The sequence below is a fragment of the Elgaria multicarinata genome, chromosome 2, assembly GCF_023053635.1.
Source record: "Elgaria multicarinata webbii isolate HBS135686 ecotype San Diego chromosome 2, rElgMul1.1.pri, whole genome shotgun sequence".
Lineage (NCBI taxonomy): Eukaryota > Metazoa > Chordata > Lepidosauria > Squamata > Anguidae > Elgaria > Elgaria multicarinata.
In genome coordinates, this window is record NC_086172.1 from 180,881,481 (window position 1) to 180,902,049 (window position 20,569).

The following is a 20,569-nucleotide window of genomic DNA, read 5'->3' on the forward strand; positions in this document are numbered from 1 at the left end:
TATTTCAAAAAACAGGAAAATTGCCCCCTGGCCCACCAGAAGTTGCACACCCCTGGTTTAAAAAGTGTTATATGTTAGAATGTGAGGGCGGAGTTGACAGCATTTGGGGGAATGAGAGATTAATACTGCAATCCTATTCATGTTAATTCAGAAACAAGTCTCATTGATTTCAACGGGGCTTACTTCTCAATAAACATGGACAGGATATTCATGTTTATTCAGTAAGTAAATATGAATGATTCAGAGATCCAACCATGGGTGAGGGCTCATTTCATGAAATGGTTTCTGCTGGAATTGTTGAGTCACTTTCACACCTGCTTGCTTGAATCACTGTTCCTAATTTGAACCCAGGGCCTCATCTTCTCCAAGTAGGATATTGCGGTATGAAAGCGGTATATAAGAGGCAGGAGCCACACGACTGCTTTACAGCGGTATTGAAGTGCACTGACAACAGCTGGGGCCCATTGACATAGACCATATCCCGCTTTCATACCGCTATATCCTGCTTGGTGTGGCTCCTGCCTTTTATATACCGCTTCCATAGTGCAATATCCTGCTTGGTGTAGATTAGGCCCAGGTCTTCCTGGTTCAAGAGCATCCAGGGGAGGGGGCAAAAAACGAGAAGAGAGAGACCACGGGGCACTTAGGTAATTCTCTATTCTGACATTATGGGGTAATAGTTGTGTTTAGAGGGCAGTATGTCTTCCTTGCTGGCTTAAAGTGGTGTCCCCCACCACCACCAATGGGTATTTATTTATTTATATTGATTAGTCACTTTTCAAGACTGAGGTCTTCCCCACCAGTTGGGGGATTTTTCCAAGAGCATTTTTTGTTGTTGCTTTGATCCTATCACTCTGTCTGCAGAGTGTTCAGAGGAGGGCAACCAGGATGATCAGGGGTTTGGAAACAAAGCCCTGTGAGGAGAGACTGAAAGAACTGGGCATGTTTAGCCTGGAGAAGAGAAGATTGAGGGGAGACATGAGAGCACTCTTCAAATACTTGAAAGGTTGTCACACAGAGGAGGGCCAGGATCTCTTCTCGATCCTCCCAGAGTGCAGGACATGGAATAACGGGCTCAAGTTAAAGGAAGCCAGATTCCAGCTGGACATCAGGAAAAACTTCCTGACTGTTTGAGCGGTACGACAATAGAACCAGTTACCTAGGGAGGTTGTGGGCTCTCCCACACTAGAGGCATTCAAGAGGCAGCTGGACAACCATCTGTCAGGGATGCTTTAGGGTGGATTCTTGCATTGAGCGGTGGGTTGGACTCGATGGCCTTGTAGGCCCCTTCCAACTCTGCTATTCTCTGCTTCTATGCAACTCCTCCAAAATTCAGGCCAATGACTAACTTTTACGGTGTGGTAACTTCAGGGCTTGGGAATGATGATGATAACAGTTCAGGCTGCAGGGAAAGCGGGCAGATGCTATTAGGTAGGGAGTACAGGCAAAAAATTTAACCGAGATATGGATCCATCATTATAAGCTTCAAGAGAAATTGGATGGTGTTATCTTTATCCAAGGAACTGGGGTCATAATTACTTTTGTTGTTGTTAAAGAAAAGAAAAATGGCAGCCCCAGCAAAGGTTACCTGTAGATTAGGCTACAGTTTTGCCTGCTGCCCTCTGAAAGTGAAACTCTGTTCCTGGATCCGTGAGGCTGCAGTACCTGGTGCAGAGGTCATCCTGGTAACACATTGCTTGTTCCTTGCAAACAGGAGGCAGCTCTCAGTGGCTGATCATATGAAGTGCTTCTTTGGAGTCGATCTGAACCCGCCCAAAAGTTGTGTGGGGATGCTGGGAAGGACTGGAGCAGCTTTCTAGGGCCAGTGTGTGGCGGCCTTGGGCCTTTTGCAAGCTCCCATGTCTCCTTCAGGTATTGGGTTAGAGAAGGGGAAGGAACAGAGTAGGGTTATGCTCTCCTGGGCCTGCTTGAGGGTGAGGAGTTAGGAGTGACTTCTGTTCGTATCTGCAGTCCTGTTTCCAATGGGAGGGTTAGATTCAAGAGCTTTGGGTGCAGGGCAGTAGCTGGGCAGGCCTTGAAGAACAGCCTCTGCTGAAGTGCTCTTTGCTTGCTTGGTGCGTTTATTTTTTTTAACTTCTTTTGGTCCACAACAATGCATCTCTTCTGCTCACTATAATTGGTAACGGTTTCATTTTAACCTTTAAAGCAATTATGGAGAACACCTAAATCATCAGCCAGGGAGCATAATTCAGATAATGGGGATCTTACCTTTCTTTCGTGGCTTGGGCTCAAAATGATTGTGGACTAGTTAATTTTTGTACCTTTATTGGAGGCTGACTGAGAATTGGAAAGGAGCCACGAGGCCTAGGAGATTTTCTACACAGGGCATTTCTTGTGCGCTCGATAGTCTTTACTCACAGTTGCTTAGACAATGTGACCCTCCAGTTTCACTTCTGCTTTTTAAAAGCACTTTCCAGGGAGGGTTTTTTCTGTGTGTGTATGGAGTATTATTTCTTTTTTTAAAAAAATATTTATTAAACTCTATCTAACAAAGCGATTAAAAAAGTTAAAAAATCGTAGCTTCGTAGCTTGGGGGTTCTTTTAGACCCATCATTGTCACTTGAGGCTCAGGTGACCTCAGTGGCACGGAGGAGTGCCTTCTACAAACTCCGGTTGGTGGCCCAGCTACGCCCCTATCTGGACAGGGATAACCTGGCTTCAGTTGTCCATGCTCTGGTAACCTCCAAGTTAGATTACTGCAATGCACTCTACGTAGGGCTGCCTTTGAAGACGGTTCGGAAGCTGCAGCTCGTGCAAAATGCAGCGGCCAGATTGATTTTGGGAACCAGAAGGTTCGACCATATAATACCTGCTCTGGTCCGCTTGCACTGGCTGCCTGTATATTTCCGAGCCCAATTCAAGGTGCTGGTTTTCACCTATAAAGCCTTACACGGCTTGGGACCACAATACCTGACGGAACGCCTCTCCCGACGTGAATATACCCAGTCACTACATTCAACATCTAGGGTCCTCCTCCGGGTGCCTACTCCGAGAGAGGCTCGGAGTGTGGCAACAAGGGATAGGGCCTTTTCGGTGGTGGCCCCCAGACTGTGGAGTGATCTCCCTGATGAGGCTCGCCTGGCGCCAACGCTGCTATCCTTCCAGCGCCAGGTTAAGACGTTCCTCTTTGCCCAGGCAAATGGCAGCACATCCTAATTACCCACATGTTTAGTTTTTAATCGGTTTTTAATGCTTTATGTGTGTATGTTCTGTGTTTTAGAGTTTTAAATTTTGTATACTTGTTTTTACCTCTATTTTAGAATTTCTGTAAACCGCCCAGAGAGTCCTGGCTATGGGAACGGTATATAAGTTTAATAAATAAATAAATAAATAAATAAATATAAAAACATACAAGTCAGACAGCGTTTCTAATAAATACACAAACACGATTTCTGTAGATGCCGACAAGCTCGGAGTATTATTTCTTAAAGCATAAGAAAACATTTTTCCTATTTGTGTAATTGTGATAGTTCATTACATTACATTGCCACCTAGAGGTTATGTAGTGGGAAAGCAGGAAAAAGTTCTTTGAATAGAGTTCAGATCTCAATACTGCAAAAGTAGATACAGAGGATTCACAGTCTCATGTAGAAAAGCTCTGGATCAGTCCCTTGCTCTAAGGTACAGAAGGTCTGTATCTAAAAGGGAGGTGTTGGGTTGGAAATCTCCAAGAGAGGGAGGGGCTTCCTGGGCTTCTCCAGGGCCCACATGAGGCATTAACATTTTTATTTTTAATACACAAGAGGCTGCTTTTAGCGAAGGAATGGTAAGACCTTCCCTAAACTGGATCCCTCCAGGTGTGTTGGACCACAACTCCCATCCCCCCCAATCAGCAATGCCATGAAGTCCAACACATCTGGAAGGAACCAGGTTGGGGGCGTGTTTAGAGACTGCTTGATTCTCCTCCCAAAGGAAAAAAAAGGGGAGGGGCAAAGAAGCTGTGGGTCTGAAGCAGCCGGTTGGCTTGAACCCAAGGAGAATGGTTGCTTCTTTCCAAAGCCTTTTCAGACAGAAAGAAGCCCTGGTGCAGGACGCTGGACCTCCTCATAGCCAGGCCTCCAAGGAGAACCCAAAGTTATTCCCCCAGGAGAGATCTCTAGATCCTCTGTTTTTCTATTACGTATCCTCAAAGTACTTAAGGACTCCATCATAAAATGCATGGCGTCCCAAACAAATGAGCCATTAACAAAATATCTCAGCGACTTTTATGGGCCATGACTGCAGTGCTACACATAATTACCGGGAGGTAAGCTCCATTGAATGTGATGATACTCGCTTCTGGCTGCATAGGTTCAACTTGCCAAACACCTGGAGGTCTTCTGTTGGCTGAAATTCAACCTTTAGGCACATGGGAAGCTGCCTTATACCAAATTCAGACTCTTGATTCATTAAGCCCAGTACTGTTGACACTGACTGGCAGCAGTGGCTCTCCAGGGTTTTAGGCAGGGTCTTTCCTGCCCTACCCGGAGATGCCAGGGATCGAATCTGGGATCTTCTGTATATGCAGAGCAGGGACTCTACCACCACAGCACTACAGCACCTACAGCACCTCCCTATTTAGCTTTAAATTAGAAATACAAACGCTCTTGCCAGACAGGATTGCTGTCTAAAGTGTTAGCATGAAGTAGGAAGTCCATCAAAGGAAAGGAAAGGAAAAAAGTATGCAGCCTCTGCTTGATTACTGCCCTCATTCTGATTTCCTCTGTGCCTGTCTGTCACAAACAGTACTAAAGCTTGAAAGCCTTGTTATCACCTCATTCACTTATCCTGCTCCAGAAACAAGTTCTGCGTTTGCCCTGTTCGTGTAATTGTGATAAGGAAGGGGTGCAATTGAGAGAAGGAAGGGGTGAGCAGGATGAATATGGTTTCTCGGCAGGAAATTCTCCTGACCTTGGGGTTTTGTTGATTCCCCTCTGGCTTTTGCCAGGCCAGCCGATCTCTGTGACTTGGCTTATCATAGAATCATAGAATAGCGGAGTTGGAAGGGGCCTACAAGGCCATTGAGTCCAACCCCCTGCTCAATGCAGGAATCCACCCTACAGCATCCCTGACAGATGGCTGTCCAGCTGCCTCTTGAAGGGCTCTAGTGTGGGAGAGCCCACAACCTCCCAAGGTCACTGATTCCATTGTCGCACTGCTCTAACAGTCAGGAAGTTTTTTATGATATCCAGCCGGAATCTGGCTTCCTTTAACCTGAGCGCATTATTCTGTGTCCTGCACCCTGGGAGCAGGGAACGCTGATCAAATTTGCAGATGACACAAAATTGGGTGGGTAATACCCTGGAAGACAGAAGCAAACTTCAAAGTGATATGGATAGCCTGGAGTGCTGGGCTGAAAACAACAGAATGAAATTGAATAGGGATAAATGCCAAGTTCTACATTTAGGAAATAGAAACCAAAGGCACAGTTACAAGATGGGGGATACTTGGCTCAGCAATACTACAAACGAGAAGGATCTTGGAATTGTTGTAGATCACAAGCTGAATAGGAGCCAACAGTGCAATATGGCTGCAAGAAAGGCAAATGCTATTTTGGGCTGCATTAGTAGAAGTATAGCTTCCAAATCACATGAGGTACTGGTTCCTCTCTTTTCGGCCCTGGTTAGGCCTCATCTAGAGTGTTGCGTCCAGTTCTGGGCTCCACAATTCAGGAAGGATGCAGACAAGCTGGAGCGTGTTCAGAGGAGGGCAACCAGGATGATCAGGGGTCTGGAAACAAAGCCCTATGAAGAGAGAGTGAAAGAACGGGGCATGTTTAGCTTGGAGAAGAGAAGATTGAGGGGAGACATGATAACACTCTTCAAATACTTAAAAGGTTGTCCCACAGAGGAGGGCCAGGATCTCTTCTCGATCCTCCCAGAGTGCAGGACACGGAACAATGGGCTCAGGTTATAGGAAGCCAGATTCCGGCTGGACATCAGGAAAAACTTCCTGACTGTTAGAGCAGTACGACAATGGAATCAGTGACCTAGGGAGGTTGTGGTCTCTCCCACACTAGAGGCCTTCAAGAGGCAGCTGGACAACCATCTGTCAGGGATGCTCTAGGGCGGATTCCTGCATTGAGCAGGGGGTTGGACTCGATGGCCTTGTAGGCCCCTTCCAACTCTGCTATTCTATGATTCTACTAGCGAATGTGTGAACTATGTGTGAACTGCCTCCACTGAAAAGTGTTCTGATGGATGCATAAGTTCTTCCTGTGGCATTTGATGCTGCAAGTGACAAACCCAGACATGTGGGCCAACCCTTAGATGCAAAGAGTCCTGTGGTACGGGAGGGAACGTCCCTGTGCCTCATCTCTGCTCCAGCCCATGGTGCCCGCTGCCCCGAATGGCCCATCACACAGGCCTGCCTCTTCCTGTGGCCTCTCAGCAAGTAGCTCAGCTCCCAAGCCAACTGGTTCAGGGGCCACCTGGTTGATCATTAGCTCCCGTTGTGAGTCCAGAAGCATGGACAAAGTTTGTGCCATTGTTTACTGACTTTAGGAAAAGGTCACAGGCATGATTGGGACACATGCGGCTTTCCGAAAGGCTGTCACAAAATCGGTGACGGAGGCCGGGAATGGAAAACGTACGTCCCTGGGACGAAGGAGGAGATGTGAGAATCATTCTTGTTGATCATCTGAGACGAGGGGAAAAAGCGGTTCAGAGGACAAGGCAGAAAATATCTGTAACGGGTTTGGCGTTCCATCAAAATGGTGGGAAAGGACACCTCTCACTTGCAGCTATGTTAGGCGTCTGCCTCTCTGGAACTGCTCACTGCTCATCTTCCTGTTCCGTGTTCTTTTTTGACTGACTTTGGGGCTGTAAAAACGGTGGGAAACCCCCAGTTCCACTTGTCTTTGGGAAGGCCGAGGGCTGAACCATGACGCCGTCAAGAGAAATATCCCACAACAGGACGCTTTCTGTAGGGAATACAGCTTTACGGACTGTCCAATGAAGCAAAGGTTTTTCTTCACCATCTGAGTAGGAAGTATCCTCATCTTTGGGAAAGGTATACCCTCTATCTAGTTAAGGTAAGCATTGTCTCCACAGGAGCATGATGGGAAGAGATTTAGTCTTCGTACAGCCCAACGCCAAACAAGAACAAGTTCCATTTAGAGTTGCCAAAAGCAAAATTCAAAGCGAGGATTAGGAACTCGAGTGCAAACTTTTAAACAGTAAGAGTCTGAGTAATGTTCCTGAGTCTGGGTTGTGCGGCATGTGGACAAGTGCGTGGAGCACATCAAGAGCTCTTGTGGATTTATTGACTGTGGGTCTGTCTTTGTTTGCTTCCAGTGAACCTGTAGGGAGAAAAGGGTGTGCAGAGATCCGGGGGTCCAACTTCCATAGACCAGGATGGAGAAACCAGCGTGCGGCGTGGGACCACCTGACCCAACAAATCCCAGCCTCTTCATTAAAATGTTCGTCATTCTCCTGTTTTGTAGGCATGGTAAGAGTCTTGACGTCAAGATGATTCGTCAGGAAATATTATGGTTTGGCGGGTGAGAGGAAAAGAGCAACCCCCCCCCCCGCTCCCAGGACTACTTGCCAAGTTGTGATTTTTGAGGGCCACTCTGAAAAGGGAACAAAGCACAGTGGCCCATGGTCCCTGGCCAGCCCTACAAGGGCCGTTTCCAGAGGAGCTGGTCCTGCACCCGAAAAATGCTGTAAAAACAGAATTTCGAAGGATGGCTGCAACCCTGATCAGCTAGTGAACCTTTTGCATGTAGGAATGCTTCCTTCCTTCATGCAAACAAGCAGTGCCTTGGAAGCAGTGCAGGCTGGCGGCTCTGATGTCAGTGGGGTGGTGAATCTGCTCCAAGTTTCAGTCAGAACCATAAAATCATAGAATCATAGAATAGCAGAGTTGGAAGGGGCCTACAAGGCCATCGAGTCCAACCGCCTGCTCAATGCAGGAATCTACCCTAGAGCATCCCTGACAGATGGCTGTCCAGCTGCCTCTTGAAGGCCTCTAGGGTGGGAGAGCCCACAACCTCCCTAGGTAACTGATTCCATTGTTGTACTGCTCTAACAGTCAGGAAGTTTTTCCTGATGTCCAGCCGGAACTTGGCTTCCTTTAACTTGAGCCCGTTATTCCGTGTCCTGCACTCTGGGAGGATGGAGAAGAGATCCTGGCCCTCCTCTGTGTGACAACCTTTTAAGTCTTTGAAGAGTGCTCTCATGTCTCCCCTCAATCTTCTCTTCTCCAGGCTAAACATGCCCAGTTCTTTCAGTCTCTCTTCATAGGGCTTTGTTTCCAGACCCCTGATCATCCTGGTTGCCCTCCTCTGAACACGCTCCAGCTTGTCTGCATCCTTCTTGAATTGTGGAGCCCAGAACTGGACGCAATACTCTAGATGAGGCCTAACCAGGGCCGAATAGAGAGGAACCAGGACCTCACGTGATTTGGAAGTCAGAACTCTAAAGGAGCTCTCCAAGGTGAGATGTCAGTGGGGCCGTAAATCCGCTCCGGGTTTCAGTCAGAACCAATCAGAACCGGTTCTGCATCTTGGAGAGCTCCTTTAAAGTTCTGACCGAAACCCGGAGCGGAATTACTGCCCCACTGACATCGGAGCCCCCAGCCTCCACTGTGCAGGGCTCAGGTTGTCTAGGGTTTTAACGGGGTGGCAATTAGGAATCCAGATGGGGACCAGATTTTGCCGATTAGGTACCAGCTAAGGAGACTGCAGTGTGACACTTAGGACACTCTGCCCCCCGCTGCCCCCAGGTCACCTCCCATTTCGCAAGCAAACGTTCGTTTTCATTGGTTGTCATTGCACAGCTCATTCCCACTGCAAGATTTTGCGCTGCAACTCTGCCTTCCTGGCTGCCACTGAGAACCTGCACGGTCCCGACGAGAACGCGGCCTACTGCAACGCCTTGCGCTCCTACTCCAGCTGCACGCGGAGGACGGCTCGGACCTGCCGGGGGAACCTGGCGTACCACTCTGCCGTCTACGGCATCGAGGACCTCATGATCCAGAACAATTGCTCCAAGGTGGGTCCAACGTCCCCGCCCGGGCCTCCTGCGCCGGCCCCCGACCAAGAAGGCCTGGCTTCCTCGGACGTCTGTGACTACGAGAAGAGTTTTGCCCGCAAGCAGGGCCGGCTGCCCGCGTACCAGCACTGCGCCACCTTTGGGGTGTCCCACCTGCGGACTTTCCGGGACGAATTCCACACCTGCCGCGTGGAGGGCTCCTGGCCGCTTTTGGACAACAACTACCTGTTTGTGCAGGCCACTAGCGGTCCCATAGTCACGTGGTCAAATGCTACTGCTACTAGCAAGGTAAAAACTAATCTTTCTAAACTCTTTTGTAATGTCATTATTATTACGTTTCTATCCTGCCTTCTTCCTCTTGAAAGGACTTCCAGGTGGCATACATAATCCTCTTCCTCCTCTCCATTTTATCCTCACAACAACAACCCTGTGAGGTAGGCTGGGCTGAGGGTCAGTGACTAGCCCAAAGTCACTCAGTTAGAGATATGAAAGCATGGGGAAAAAATCTGGAAAAATGAGGGGGGACCCCCCCATTTTTCAAGGACTGATTTTGTTTCCCCCCGAAAAATTGAAAAGGTTTGGCTTACGAAATATTTTCTTTTAGAATTTAAGACAAAGTATTTATATATTGTTACCCCCCCTTTATCCGCCACAATGATTTCTAAAAAACTAAGTAGTACGGAGGCTTTTATAGAAAGACTAGAAATGTAAAATGTTTGGAAATAATGAATCATGGGGGAAAAAAATCTTTTTAAAATCATCTCTGCAAGAGTCCTGACATTGTTATTTCTTTCATTCCTTATTAAAATTATTGATCGAAAGTATTATTTATTTATTTATTTAGAATATTTATATACCGCTCCCCATTGAAAAATTTCGGAGCGGTGTACAAGGTAAAATGAAAATAAAAACAGAATAAAACAGTTAGAACAAAATTTAAAAAGAAGCAAAAATCAGGAATCCAAGGCTGCATGTTAAAGAAAGGCTTCTTGGAATAAAGATGTTTTCAGGAGGCGCCGAAAGGAGGACAAGGTCGTATATTGTACTGTTAGGCACTTATGCTCAGATTCCGAGTAGTTTCTTGACAGTAAATGTGCATTCTTTACAGTTTGGATTTTGGTCCATAGAGTCCTGTGTTCGAATGCTGTAACAGTCAATTAACGTAGTTCTAACCTTTTCAGACAATAATTACAAATTTACTGAGTTTACTTTTAAAAGTTTTAACATGTAATGATAATTTCATGAGCAAACTAAGTTATGCGCAAAATAACTTCAGGAACAGCAAGGTTGCATTATCTTCCTCAAACACCCCTCCCCAACCTGGTGCCCTCTGGATGTTTTGGACGACAGTGCCCAGCATGCCTGACCTTTGCCCCTGCTACCTGAGGCTGATGGGAGCTAAAGTCCAAAATATCTGGAAGGCACCAGGTTGGGGAAGCAACAAAGTGATCGTAGATCTGTAAAGAGCTCTAAAAGGGTAAGTATTGCTTATTTTTCAATTTCCCCCAAATTTCTGTTTATCCTGAAAAAACTATTTTTTTTCATGGCCTCAAAATTTCCAGAAATTTTACATCTCTACACCCAGTAGGCTCCATGGCCGAGTGGGGACTTGAACCCAGGTCTCCGAAGTCCCAGTCCAACACTCTAACCACTACACCACCCTGTCTCACCCAGCAAAGTTTTCTGTGACTTGCATCAGTGGCCCAAGAGGGTGGACTCTTAAGGGGAACATCATGGAGGTCAACTTCGTGACCCTGTTAGGCTCAATACCTGCCTGTCCCAGTGATGCAGCTCAGGGTTTGAAGGTTCCTGGTTCAACCCCCAGCATCTTCAGGTAGGCTTAGGCAAGTCTCTTGCTTGAAAAGATGGAGAGCCTCTGCTGCCAGACAGTGTCGCCAATACTGAGCTAGAGGGATTGGTGGTCTTCTCTAGTTTAAGGGAGCTTCCTGCGTTCCTGTGTCTTGCCTGAGCAGGTCCGCAGTTCTGTCCATGACATTGCTGGTTAAAGTAGGCCTGGGAATAGCCTGTTTCTGCCTGAGAGGTTGGAGACCCACTGCCAGTCAGAGTAGGCAGCACTGTGTAGATCAGGGGTGGGTCACCTACGGCCCATGGGGGGTTCTCCTTCTGGCTGCTGTTTGTAGAGAAGACCTTCCTGGGGAGAGGAGTCAGGGCCTGGAGAGGAAGCTGCTGAGTGATTCAGGCCTCCTTACTTCTGTGGCTTGCCCTCTTTACTGCTGAGTCGACATGCAGAAGCTTGCCCTGCTTACTTCTGAGTAGACATGCCATCATCTGGTCCTTGGGGTACTATTTGAAAGTGCTAATGAGTAAATGAGTCCTGTTTACTTCTGAAGCTATGACTTACTTACTTCTGAGAAGGCTAAAAAATAGTAATAATTTCTCACTTTTATTTATTAAGTTAGAATATATTTTTATACCACTCCTCAGCCTGGAGAAGAGAATCTCCCACAGGCAGCTTATAGGCAATCAGTAAGACAAGGCTAATTGCATGCTGGCTTACAATCTAAAAAAGACACATCAGACAAGGAAAAAGGGACAGGAAGGGAAGAGGAAAAAGCATTAAGCTGTCTTTCAGTAGTGCAGGGGGAATGGCTGGTTTCTGCTCTCCTCTCCCTCCGTATAGCCTGCTGAATTGGGAATTTTGAGGCCTGGGCAAGATTGCCTGGTTGCTTTGCAACAGGTTGACACATTCATTGATCAGAACATGAGAACATAAGAAGAGTCCTGATGCTGGATCAGACCAAGGGTCCATCTAGTCCAGCATTCTGTTCACACAGGGGCCAAGCAGCACTCGGCCAGGGACCAACAAGCAGGACATGGTGCAACAGCACCCTCCCGCCCAAAAGTTCCCCAGCAACTGGTGCACACAGGCTTACTACCTCAGATACCGGAGGCAACACACAACCATCAGGGCTAGTAGCCATTGCTAGCCTTCTCCTCCTCCTCCTCCTCCTCCTCCTCCATGAATTTATCCAACCCCCTTTTAAAGCCATCCAAATTGGTGGCCATCACCACATCTTGTGGTAGTGAGTTCCATAATTTAACTACGCGCTGTGTGAAGAAGTCCTTCCTTTTATCTGTCCTGAATCTCCCACCCATCAGCTTCATGGGATGACCCCATGGGGTTATAGTATTGTGAGAGAGGGAGAAAAATGTCTCCCTATCCACATTCTGGAGGGGAAGGTCCCAGACTTTTTCTTGACCTTTTCCAGAAAGGGTGTTGGGCTGATGGCATCTGACCACGCAAGGAGTAAGGTGATATAGTAGGGTGGCGTGGCCAGGTCAGGTCTGGTCCAGAAAGGCAACCCAGGCGAAGCAACGGAGCAACTGTTTGGCAGGATTGCTGGGAGAGAAGCGGAAAGCAAAGAGGAAGGAGACCCACGAGGGCAATGCAAGGAGAGGAGCCCACAAACTGCGTGCTGTGGGTACTCTTCTGCCGGACCACGTCTGTGGACCAGAGGGGAAGTCTAGAGAGGGACAGGGAAGAAACAGGCAGCAGGGGATGCGTCTGTCATAATTTTTTAGATTAATTTTTCAATTGTGAAATTTCATCAATTAATTTCAACAAATTTCAAAACAAAACGAAAAAGAGGAAGGGAAAAATGTACCTACGTAAATTTAAATATATCAATTTCAATGCCTGTATATGAAGTGTGCGTCAACAAAAGCAGACCCAATATCCATATAAGTATCCATTCTCAAGTGGCGTCTACAGTATATGGCACCCATTCAAATGTTGAAAGCATTGCTAGGTCTTCAATCCATGTTCCAGTTGCTGGGGAACATGGGTGGGAGGGTGCTGTTGCACCATGTCCTGCCTTGTGGGTCCCTGGCTGATGGCTGGTTGGCCCCTGTGTGAACAGAGTGCTGGACTAGATGGACCCTCGGTCTGATCCAGCCTTAGGGCTCTTCTTATGTTCTTAATATTAAAGAGTGTTCCAATACATGGTTTATCCATATAATAACCTCCTTCCCCCAAAGAGGCAACTCTTGGGCATCACCAAAGCACGTGCTTAAAGGAAGCAGTAGCTGTATTACACCTCTGGCAATTAGCTGACTTAGACAAACCCTTATTAAAGAGACGTTGTGGCGTTCAATAGAAAGGGAACACATCTCGCTAGGCTCCGTTTTATGGGGGGGCTGCTTCTGCCACTGGGATCCCCTCATCTGCTTGATCCCTTGTCACAGAATCCAGTACCGGACAACCATGGTGTCCAAGGAGGCCTGTGTGGTCCCTCGTCGTTCTCCTCTCCAGGAGCCCTAAAAAGGCACAGGAGGCAGTCCTCGCATCCCCACGCCCCTGCCCGCCCCCCCGGTTGAAGCTTCTGCCCCCCTGGGCTCAGATGGATGCCTTTCCCTTTTGGAAGGGAATGTGCAAATTGGACCCCGCCAGGAGATGCTTGCCTGGGTGACGGTTTGAGCTGTTGCCATGTCGTTTCGTTTCAGCTCACCATCATCTTTAAGAACATGCAAGAGTGCATTGACGAGAAGGTCTACCAGGCCGAGACGGACAATCTGCCGGCCGCGTTTGTGGACGGATCCGTGAAGGGCGGCGAGAGGCCTGGGGGGAGCAGCTTGGCCATCCACGAGCACAGCGCCCAGCAGCACGTGGAGATCCGAGCGGCCTACATTGGCACCACCATCGCCGTGCGCCAGGTGGGCAGGCACCTGTCCTTCTCCATCCGGGCTGCTGAGGAGGTGGCCCTTTCCTTCACCGACGAGCAGGACTTGCAGCTGTGCGTGTGGGGCTGCCCCCTCGGCCGACGTCTCTCTCGGAGTCAGTCTCGCCCCAGCCAGGGCAACGTCGCCAGGGAGAGGGCCCGCCTGCTGTGCAAGGAGAAACTGCCAGTAGAGGACGTCTACTTCCAGTCCTGCGTCTTTGACGTGGTGACCTCGGGGGATGCTAATTCCACTCAGGCTGCGCACGGCGCGTTGGAAGATGCCAGGGCGTTCCATCAGGATGCCAGGCGGCTTCACGTTTTCCAGACGGAGACAGCCTCTCACCCTTGCTGCTCCCCTGTCCTCCTCTTCACATCAGTCACTTGGGTACTTCAGTTGCACTTTTGAAAAAGCCTCTCTCTCTTCGTTCACTGAAAAAGCAGCCAGGCTTTTTTCTGACCTCTTTTTCTTAACCGGTGATTCACAACGAACCCAGAGCTTTAAAAGTACTGACGAACGAGCTGTCCTCAAAATTAGCTCCATTTCTTCCAAGCCTGCAAGAGATTTATTTTTATTTATTTAACTTAGAGTTTCTCTGGCTGCAGATGCGCCTGCGGTATCTCCCCTTGACAGCCCTTCCAGATGGTCTCCCTCCCCACTTATCAAACAAATTTACCATTGCAAAGTGGTGGTCTCTCTGTTGCGTCTGATCAAACAGGCTGCGCAGGTTTTCGCAACATCACAAAAACCTGCGCAACCTGTTTAACCAGAGGCAAAAGTGGGAGGGGTATATAGCATGGGCATTGGTTTCTGGGCAAACTGTAATTTCACTCCTGCTTAAGTAGGACTTTTTTAGGAGCTCCCTTGAAAAAGAGGCTTGAAGATTTCAGTTTGTGGGCTCAGTCGAATGAAGACTTTGACTGCTCTAATCCCATTCATTTCAATATGGTTCACGTTGTGGACCTTCTGCAGCCCGTTTACTCTAGAACAGTGGTTCTCAACCTGGGGCACTCCAGATGTGTTGGACTGCATCTCCCAGAATGCCCCAGCCAGGCTGGGGCATTCTGGGAGTTGTAGTCCAACACATCTGGAGCGCCCCAGGTTGAGAAAGGCTGCTCTAGAACCATCTTACTGAAGTCAGTGAGCTTACTCCAGAATGATGAAGATAATCCATGATTATCTACATACCTAACCGAATAAAAAACCAACAAGATTTTTTTTTTAGCAACTTGGAAAATGATTAAGGGATTTAAATAAAAAGTTAGATATTTGGTATACTAAAAATTGAAGGTGTTTAGTAGTTGTATGTTCGTTAGCTAGGGTGACCCTATGGAAAGGAGGACAGGGCTCCGGTATCTTTAACAATTGGATAGAGAAGGGAATTTCCACAGGTGTCATTTATATGGCTGGTGAAATCCTGTCTTCATCACAACGGTTAAAGCTGCAGGAGCCCAGCTCTCTTTTGTATCTGGTCAAGAGGGCAGGGCTCCTGCAGCTTTAACTGTTGTGATGAAGAGGGGATTTCACCAGCCATACAAATGACACCTGCAGAAATTCCCTTCTCTGTCCAACTGTTAAATATACAGGAGCCCTGTCCTCCTTTCCATAGGGTCACCCTATCCATAGGGTCACCCTATCATTAGCCATTCTTTTCCACAGAGACTGTGAATTTAACCACTGATCTCCCCTTGCACATAATTTGTCAAGGGCTCAGAAATTGACTGCCGCTGATACGGCTGGAGTCGTTTTCTTGCTAAACTGGCAGAAAGTTGCCTTGACAGAGTAGTCCGTCATCTTCAGCCAAAGAGCCTTGTTAACTGCAGATTCCAGGGCCATTGCTGTAGCCGGAAGGTGTGCGAACTCTCAAGCCCTGCCTCGCTCCTATAGCACTAATGAAGGGTCAAGGGGGGAGGCCTGGGTGTGTGGGCGGGTGGGTGTTTGGATGGAGAGACTTACCAACCCATAAAATACTAGGCAGGTTATAGTTTGGTAGTTTTGTTAAAAAAGAAGAAGCCATGCCCACCATAAACGGAAGCCGGTTGACCTGTTTGCCTCCCTTGCCCCCCCTCCAGTGAACTCTGGGAACTGTAGTTCTGCGAGAAGGCTCTGGCTTGCCAAGGAAGAATCGTGAGCACCCTCACATCGCTTTCTTGAGGGAGAGGGGAGCAATGATAGGCTGACCATATGAAAAGGAGGACAGGGCTCTTGTATCTTTAAAGTTGTATAGAAAAGGGAATTTCAGCAAGTGTCATTTGAATGCATGTAGCACCTGGTGAAATTTTGTCTTCATCAGAACAGTTAAAGCTGCAGGAGTCCTGCCCTCTTGACCAGACACAAAAGAGAGGAGGGCACCTGCAGCTTTAACTATTGCGATGAAGAGGGAATTTCACCAGATGCTGCATGCATACAAATGACACCGGCTGAAAATCCCTTTTCAAAGATACAGGAGCCCTGTCCTCCTTTTCTTAGGGTCACCCTAAGCAATGCCAGCGGATGCCTTTAATGCCAGCTCAGATTTGTAGCAGAGGTACCCAAAGGGGAGGCTTCTAAATGTTTCTCTGCAACAGTGGTAGCCAGCTGGCATCGCTTCCGGCTTTTTAGCCGACACTTCTCATCAGCCAGCGTAGCCGGTGGCGAGACACGGCTGTGAGTTGGAGGGCCCTGAGTTGCCCACTGCTGCTCTATGGTAGGAGAGGTGGGGCTGTGATGGATCAAAACATGGCCGTTCCCCTCCAGGTCTCTGCAAGCGTACCAGACACTCGCTTCCGTTTCTACCACGATTAATTTCGGAATGGCAATGTATGCTGGCTTTGTTACCCTGCAAACGTTCGGCATTAAAATGGTCTAATTTCGAAGACTTCACATCTAGTCGTGCATCTTTTATTTTGCTGGTTGGCTTGTGGTGGTGAAGATAATTAAGTCCGGCTGCTGGTTTCAGGGGGGCTTTGGCCGGCCACTTCAGGAGGCCTTTAGCCGGCCTACGTCGGTGCTTCCCCTCTTCTGTGCTTACCTGGTGGTGGCAAGGCAGGTGAATGTTTTAATTTCCTACAATGGCCCCAACATAGCATCACTCGGGGAAATTAAAATGGCCATCACCCCCTCCCCCAGGGGGAGCCGCCTGTTTAATTTCCCACAATGCCCTAGAGATGTATGGTATTCGGGAAAGTTAAAGAGAGCCCCTGTTGCTGTTGCTAGATTGTAATTAGTTATTTTAGTAAAAACAAATGTGTATAATTTTTTGAATGACAATTTAATTCATTGGGTTTATTTTGTTTCTACGGTGGTCACCTTTTGGGTTCCTTTTGTTCACATTTTCACCACCACTGCCTCCCTTACTATAGCTGTTGCTAGATAAACACACATCCAGAAGGCAGAGAGCTTTGGCTAGTAGGCAGTATAGAAATGCAATCAATCAATCAATCAATCAATCAATCAATCAATCAATCAATAAACCCTGGTGGGCTTTGGCAGCTCCTCAGAGTGCTGTGTGCTGACCTCAGAGCTAAAGCTAACCAAAACTATGCAAGAGTTGGTGAGGGAGGGAAGGGACTTCACAGAAAGCTCAGAGGGGCGTGGAGCTGGTTGTCAGCGTTTCTTGACCGGGGCTCTCTCAGCCTGTCAGATCTCGCTCGCTCCTCGGATTTGCCCTTCCTTGCATCTGGGCAGCCTACCTGTATTTGTCTCAAGACCCCTTGTGCTGAGCTTCGTAGCACTTCTGGAGTACCAACACTCATACCGAGAAATGTAAAGGTGGAACACGGCTCTGGACAGGACGAGGGCTTAAACGCAGACAGTGAAAGCAACCCATGTGCTTTGCAGCTGGGTTTTGTGTGTGGTTATATTACGCCATAAGATGCAGCTGCAAACCACAGCGTTGCACAAAAATCACATACCGTTCGACGTTAGACGGTATTGAATGCAAACTGCTCTCCCTGTGCGAGAGCGTTTGTGTAAATACAGACTTTCTACCTTCCGCCCCTAGTAGAAGATCTGGCATATGGAGGCAGGGGCGGGGGGAACTTGTAGGCTAAAACGTCCGGAGGGCCACAACTCCCATCAGCCCTTGTCAGCATAGCCAATGGTGAGGAATCATGGATGTTGTAGGCTAATAATATGAGAGCTACAAGCTGCCCACTCTTGCTGCAGGGTGTGTGTTCGCATGTGCCTGTCTGCCTGTCATCCTCAACACGGGGGAAGGCAATGGGCCACGCTGTGGTGGGAGTTCCAGTCCATCCAACGTGGAGGGCACCAGGCTCCTTTACAAAGAGCAACGTCTATTCCTGGAAGAGTCAGTACATTGATGTCTGCGTGAGGGAGTCACTGTGATCCTTCTCTCTTTCTGTGCGTCAACACTCCCAGCTCAGGGTGAACTCGTCGCACTCAGTTGCTTACTCTCATGGCAGGGTTGGCTTGTTGAAAAAGGCAGAGAGGGGGAGGGAGCAAGGACAACCCAAAGGTCATATCTGTTATCTGGTTTAAGCTGCTATCATTGAAATTTACAGTTGGACTCTCAGAGGAAGTTGAGCTCCTGGGACTATAAGCTGGAAATCCCTCCCTCTCCTCCTTCCCCATAGCAGGATATGAAGGCCATTATCTCTTACGGTCATGTTCCCCAGAAACTAGTATACAGAGCATAGGCGTGCGCAGCACATTTCATTAGGTGGTTCGGCCAGGGATTTTTTAAAAAGGGTTTCACAGCACATAATTAAGACAAACCTGTTCTACATAACATCTTAATATTAAAATCACTGAAATAAAGAACGGGAGACATTCAATGTATCTGAAATTAACACCACTGGCTATGGAAGTTAAAGAACTATGGCAATAAGGGAAAGTTACATGTATTCCGTTAGTCATCAGCAACACATCATATTTTTTATTCTTTTACAGAAAATGTTCAGAAATTAGGCCTGCTAATTGGTTGCATGAAGGAAGGACTTCTTCACACAGCACATAATTAAGTTATGGAACTCACTATCATGTGGTGATGACCACCAATCTGGATGGCTTTAAAAGGGGGTTGGATAAGTTCCTGGAGGCAAAGGCTATCAATGGCTACTAGTCCTGATGGTTGTGTGCTATCTCCAGTAATAAATGTAATAAATGTAATAAATAAATAAATAAAATTGGGGGCTCGATGAAAACGTCAATCCACTTTGCGACTGGCAAGTTATATGTTTGGCAAAATTAGGAAAGGAATCGAAAAACTAACTGCCAATATCATATTATACAAACCTATTGCACGTTATTAGAATTGAGCAACTTCATGCTTCAGTCTACGGGGGGGAGTTGTACCACTTTGTACAAAACATGCTCATATTTTCCAATTTCCCCATTCAATATGTACAATTTTCCTGTTCGCACAAATTGAACAAAGATCGCAAATGACCAGGATACCTGAGAGAGCGCCTTCTTCCTTACCAACCTGAGGTCCTTAGAGGGCCTGCTCCTGGTGGTTCCACGTGGACGTATGGCTCAATTGGAATCCACCAGCATAAGAGCCTTTCGTGTGGTGGCCCCTGCTCTGTGGAACTCTCTATCCCTGGAGGTCAGGCAGGCACCAACACTAGGCTGCTTCTGGCGCCTCCTGAAAACAACTCAGTTTCGAGAAGCCTTCCTCAGCTGACCAGCCACTGTTTTTCTGGTTCCTTTGTTTTTAAATTGGACAATTTTAATTTGCTTTTTAAATCTTTCTTTTTACTGTTTATACCTATGATCACCGCTTCGGATGTTTTACATATTGAGTGGTATATAAATATTGTAAATGAATGAATGTGTACATCGCTTGTTCCTCCAGCTCTACCCTCATCTTCTGCTCTGGGCTTCCCATCACCGAGGTCTGAGATGTAGTGTTTAATGGTATTGGAAACAGTTCTGCTTCCTCAACTACGAGCTCCATCTGACGAGTGTTTTACTGCACGCTCGTTCCTGAGCACTCATGGATTACTCACATGATGCCGTCTGCCTCTCGCGTGTCTTCCGCCCCTTCTGGCCTTCGTTGCGCCAGAAGGGGCGGAAGACTGAACTTTGGTGTGGGAGGTTGGCAGGGCAGCACAAGGCAGCTTGAAGGAACAGAAGACAAGCTGGAATATCTCTCTACAAGTTTTCAGCTTTGCAGAAATCAAAGTCAAGTGCTGAACCTGCAAATTTTGTTCTCCCTAATTTACCACTGCACCATCCTTTGCTAAAGTGAAATTCAGTTCTTCAGAATTTGGGATCTGCAGAGCTTTCAAATTGTACAGAGATCTATTTGCTTCCGCTTGCTTGAGCTCCTGAGCAAAGGCCAGAATGTGGGCGAAAGAGATGTCTACGGAAGGGATCTTTGAACTTCCCCTTCGGAAAGATGAAGCAACTCATGGTCTCCCTGGCATGAGTGTGTGAGCCTGTGCTGTGGGGAAATAATAGCCATTAAAGGTGAAGATGTCCTGGTCTTCAACTGCATCTACAACTGACCTGACGTGGTGTTTGACACCTGGGTGGAACCTGGAGAAAAAGAGCAGGTTTACAGAATCTGTGATGAGTTTTAGCTGAAAAAAGAAGAAGAAATAAAGCCTTACCCATGAGGTCCATAGAAGCCCTCTCTGAGGTCAAAAAAGGACCGGACCACTTCCTTTTTCTGATGCTCCCAATATATTGAAAAATGAAATAAATAAATAAATGTCAAAATAGGGTTACAAAAACTGTGGTATATTTTAAATGTTTAAATTTAACAAATTAACACTTTTCACACACACAATGCAAAAAATTGTAATGTCCCTTTTTTATTTTACAAGTTCTTTTCTAGCTTTTTTTTTTTACTGTGCAAATTCACCAATTATTCTGGAAAAAAAACCAGTTTTCTTGAAATGTCAGGGTTTATGTTAAGCATAGCAAGGCCATTCAAATGATCTTGTCCC

The 20,569-nt window shown here is 47.3% G+C and overlaps 1 protein-coding gene across 2 annotated transcripts; it reads left to right on the forward strand.

Moving 5' to 3' along the window:
* Positions 1-1,798: 1,798 nt before the first annotated feature.
* On the forward strand, positions 1,799-14,475 carry LOC134393259 (hemojuvelin-like). 2 transcript variants are annotated; one of them, XM_063118291.1, is made up of 4 exons: positions 1,799-1,872; positions 7,296-7,420; positions 8,782-9,284; positions 13,461-14,475. In XM_063118291.1, exons 3-4 carry the CDS (start codon positions 8,973-8,975, stop codon positions 14,079-14,081), a joined length of 933 nt encoding a protein of 310 aa, XP_062974361.1. In that variant the 5' UTR covers positions 1,799-1,872; positions 7,296-7,420; positions 8,782-8,972; the 3' UTR covers positions 14,082-14,475. The 2 variants fall into 2 exon arrangements, with proteins under 2 accessions (XP_062974361.1, XP_062974359.1); XM_063118289.1 differs by lacking the exon at positions 1,799-1,872 and adding an exon at positions 6,509-7,033 and having other exon boundaries at positions 7,296-7,449.
* The last annotated feature ends 6,094 nt before the right edge of the window (positions 14,476-20,569 follow it).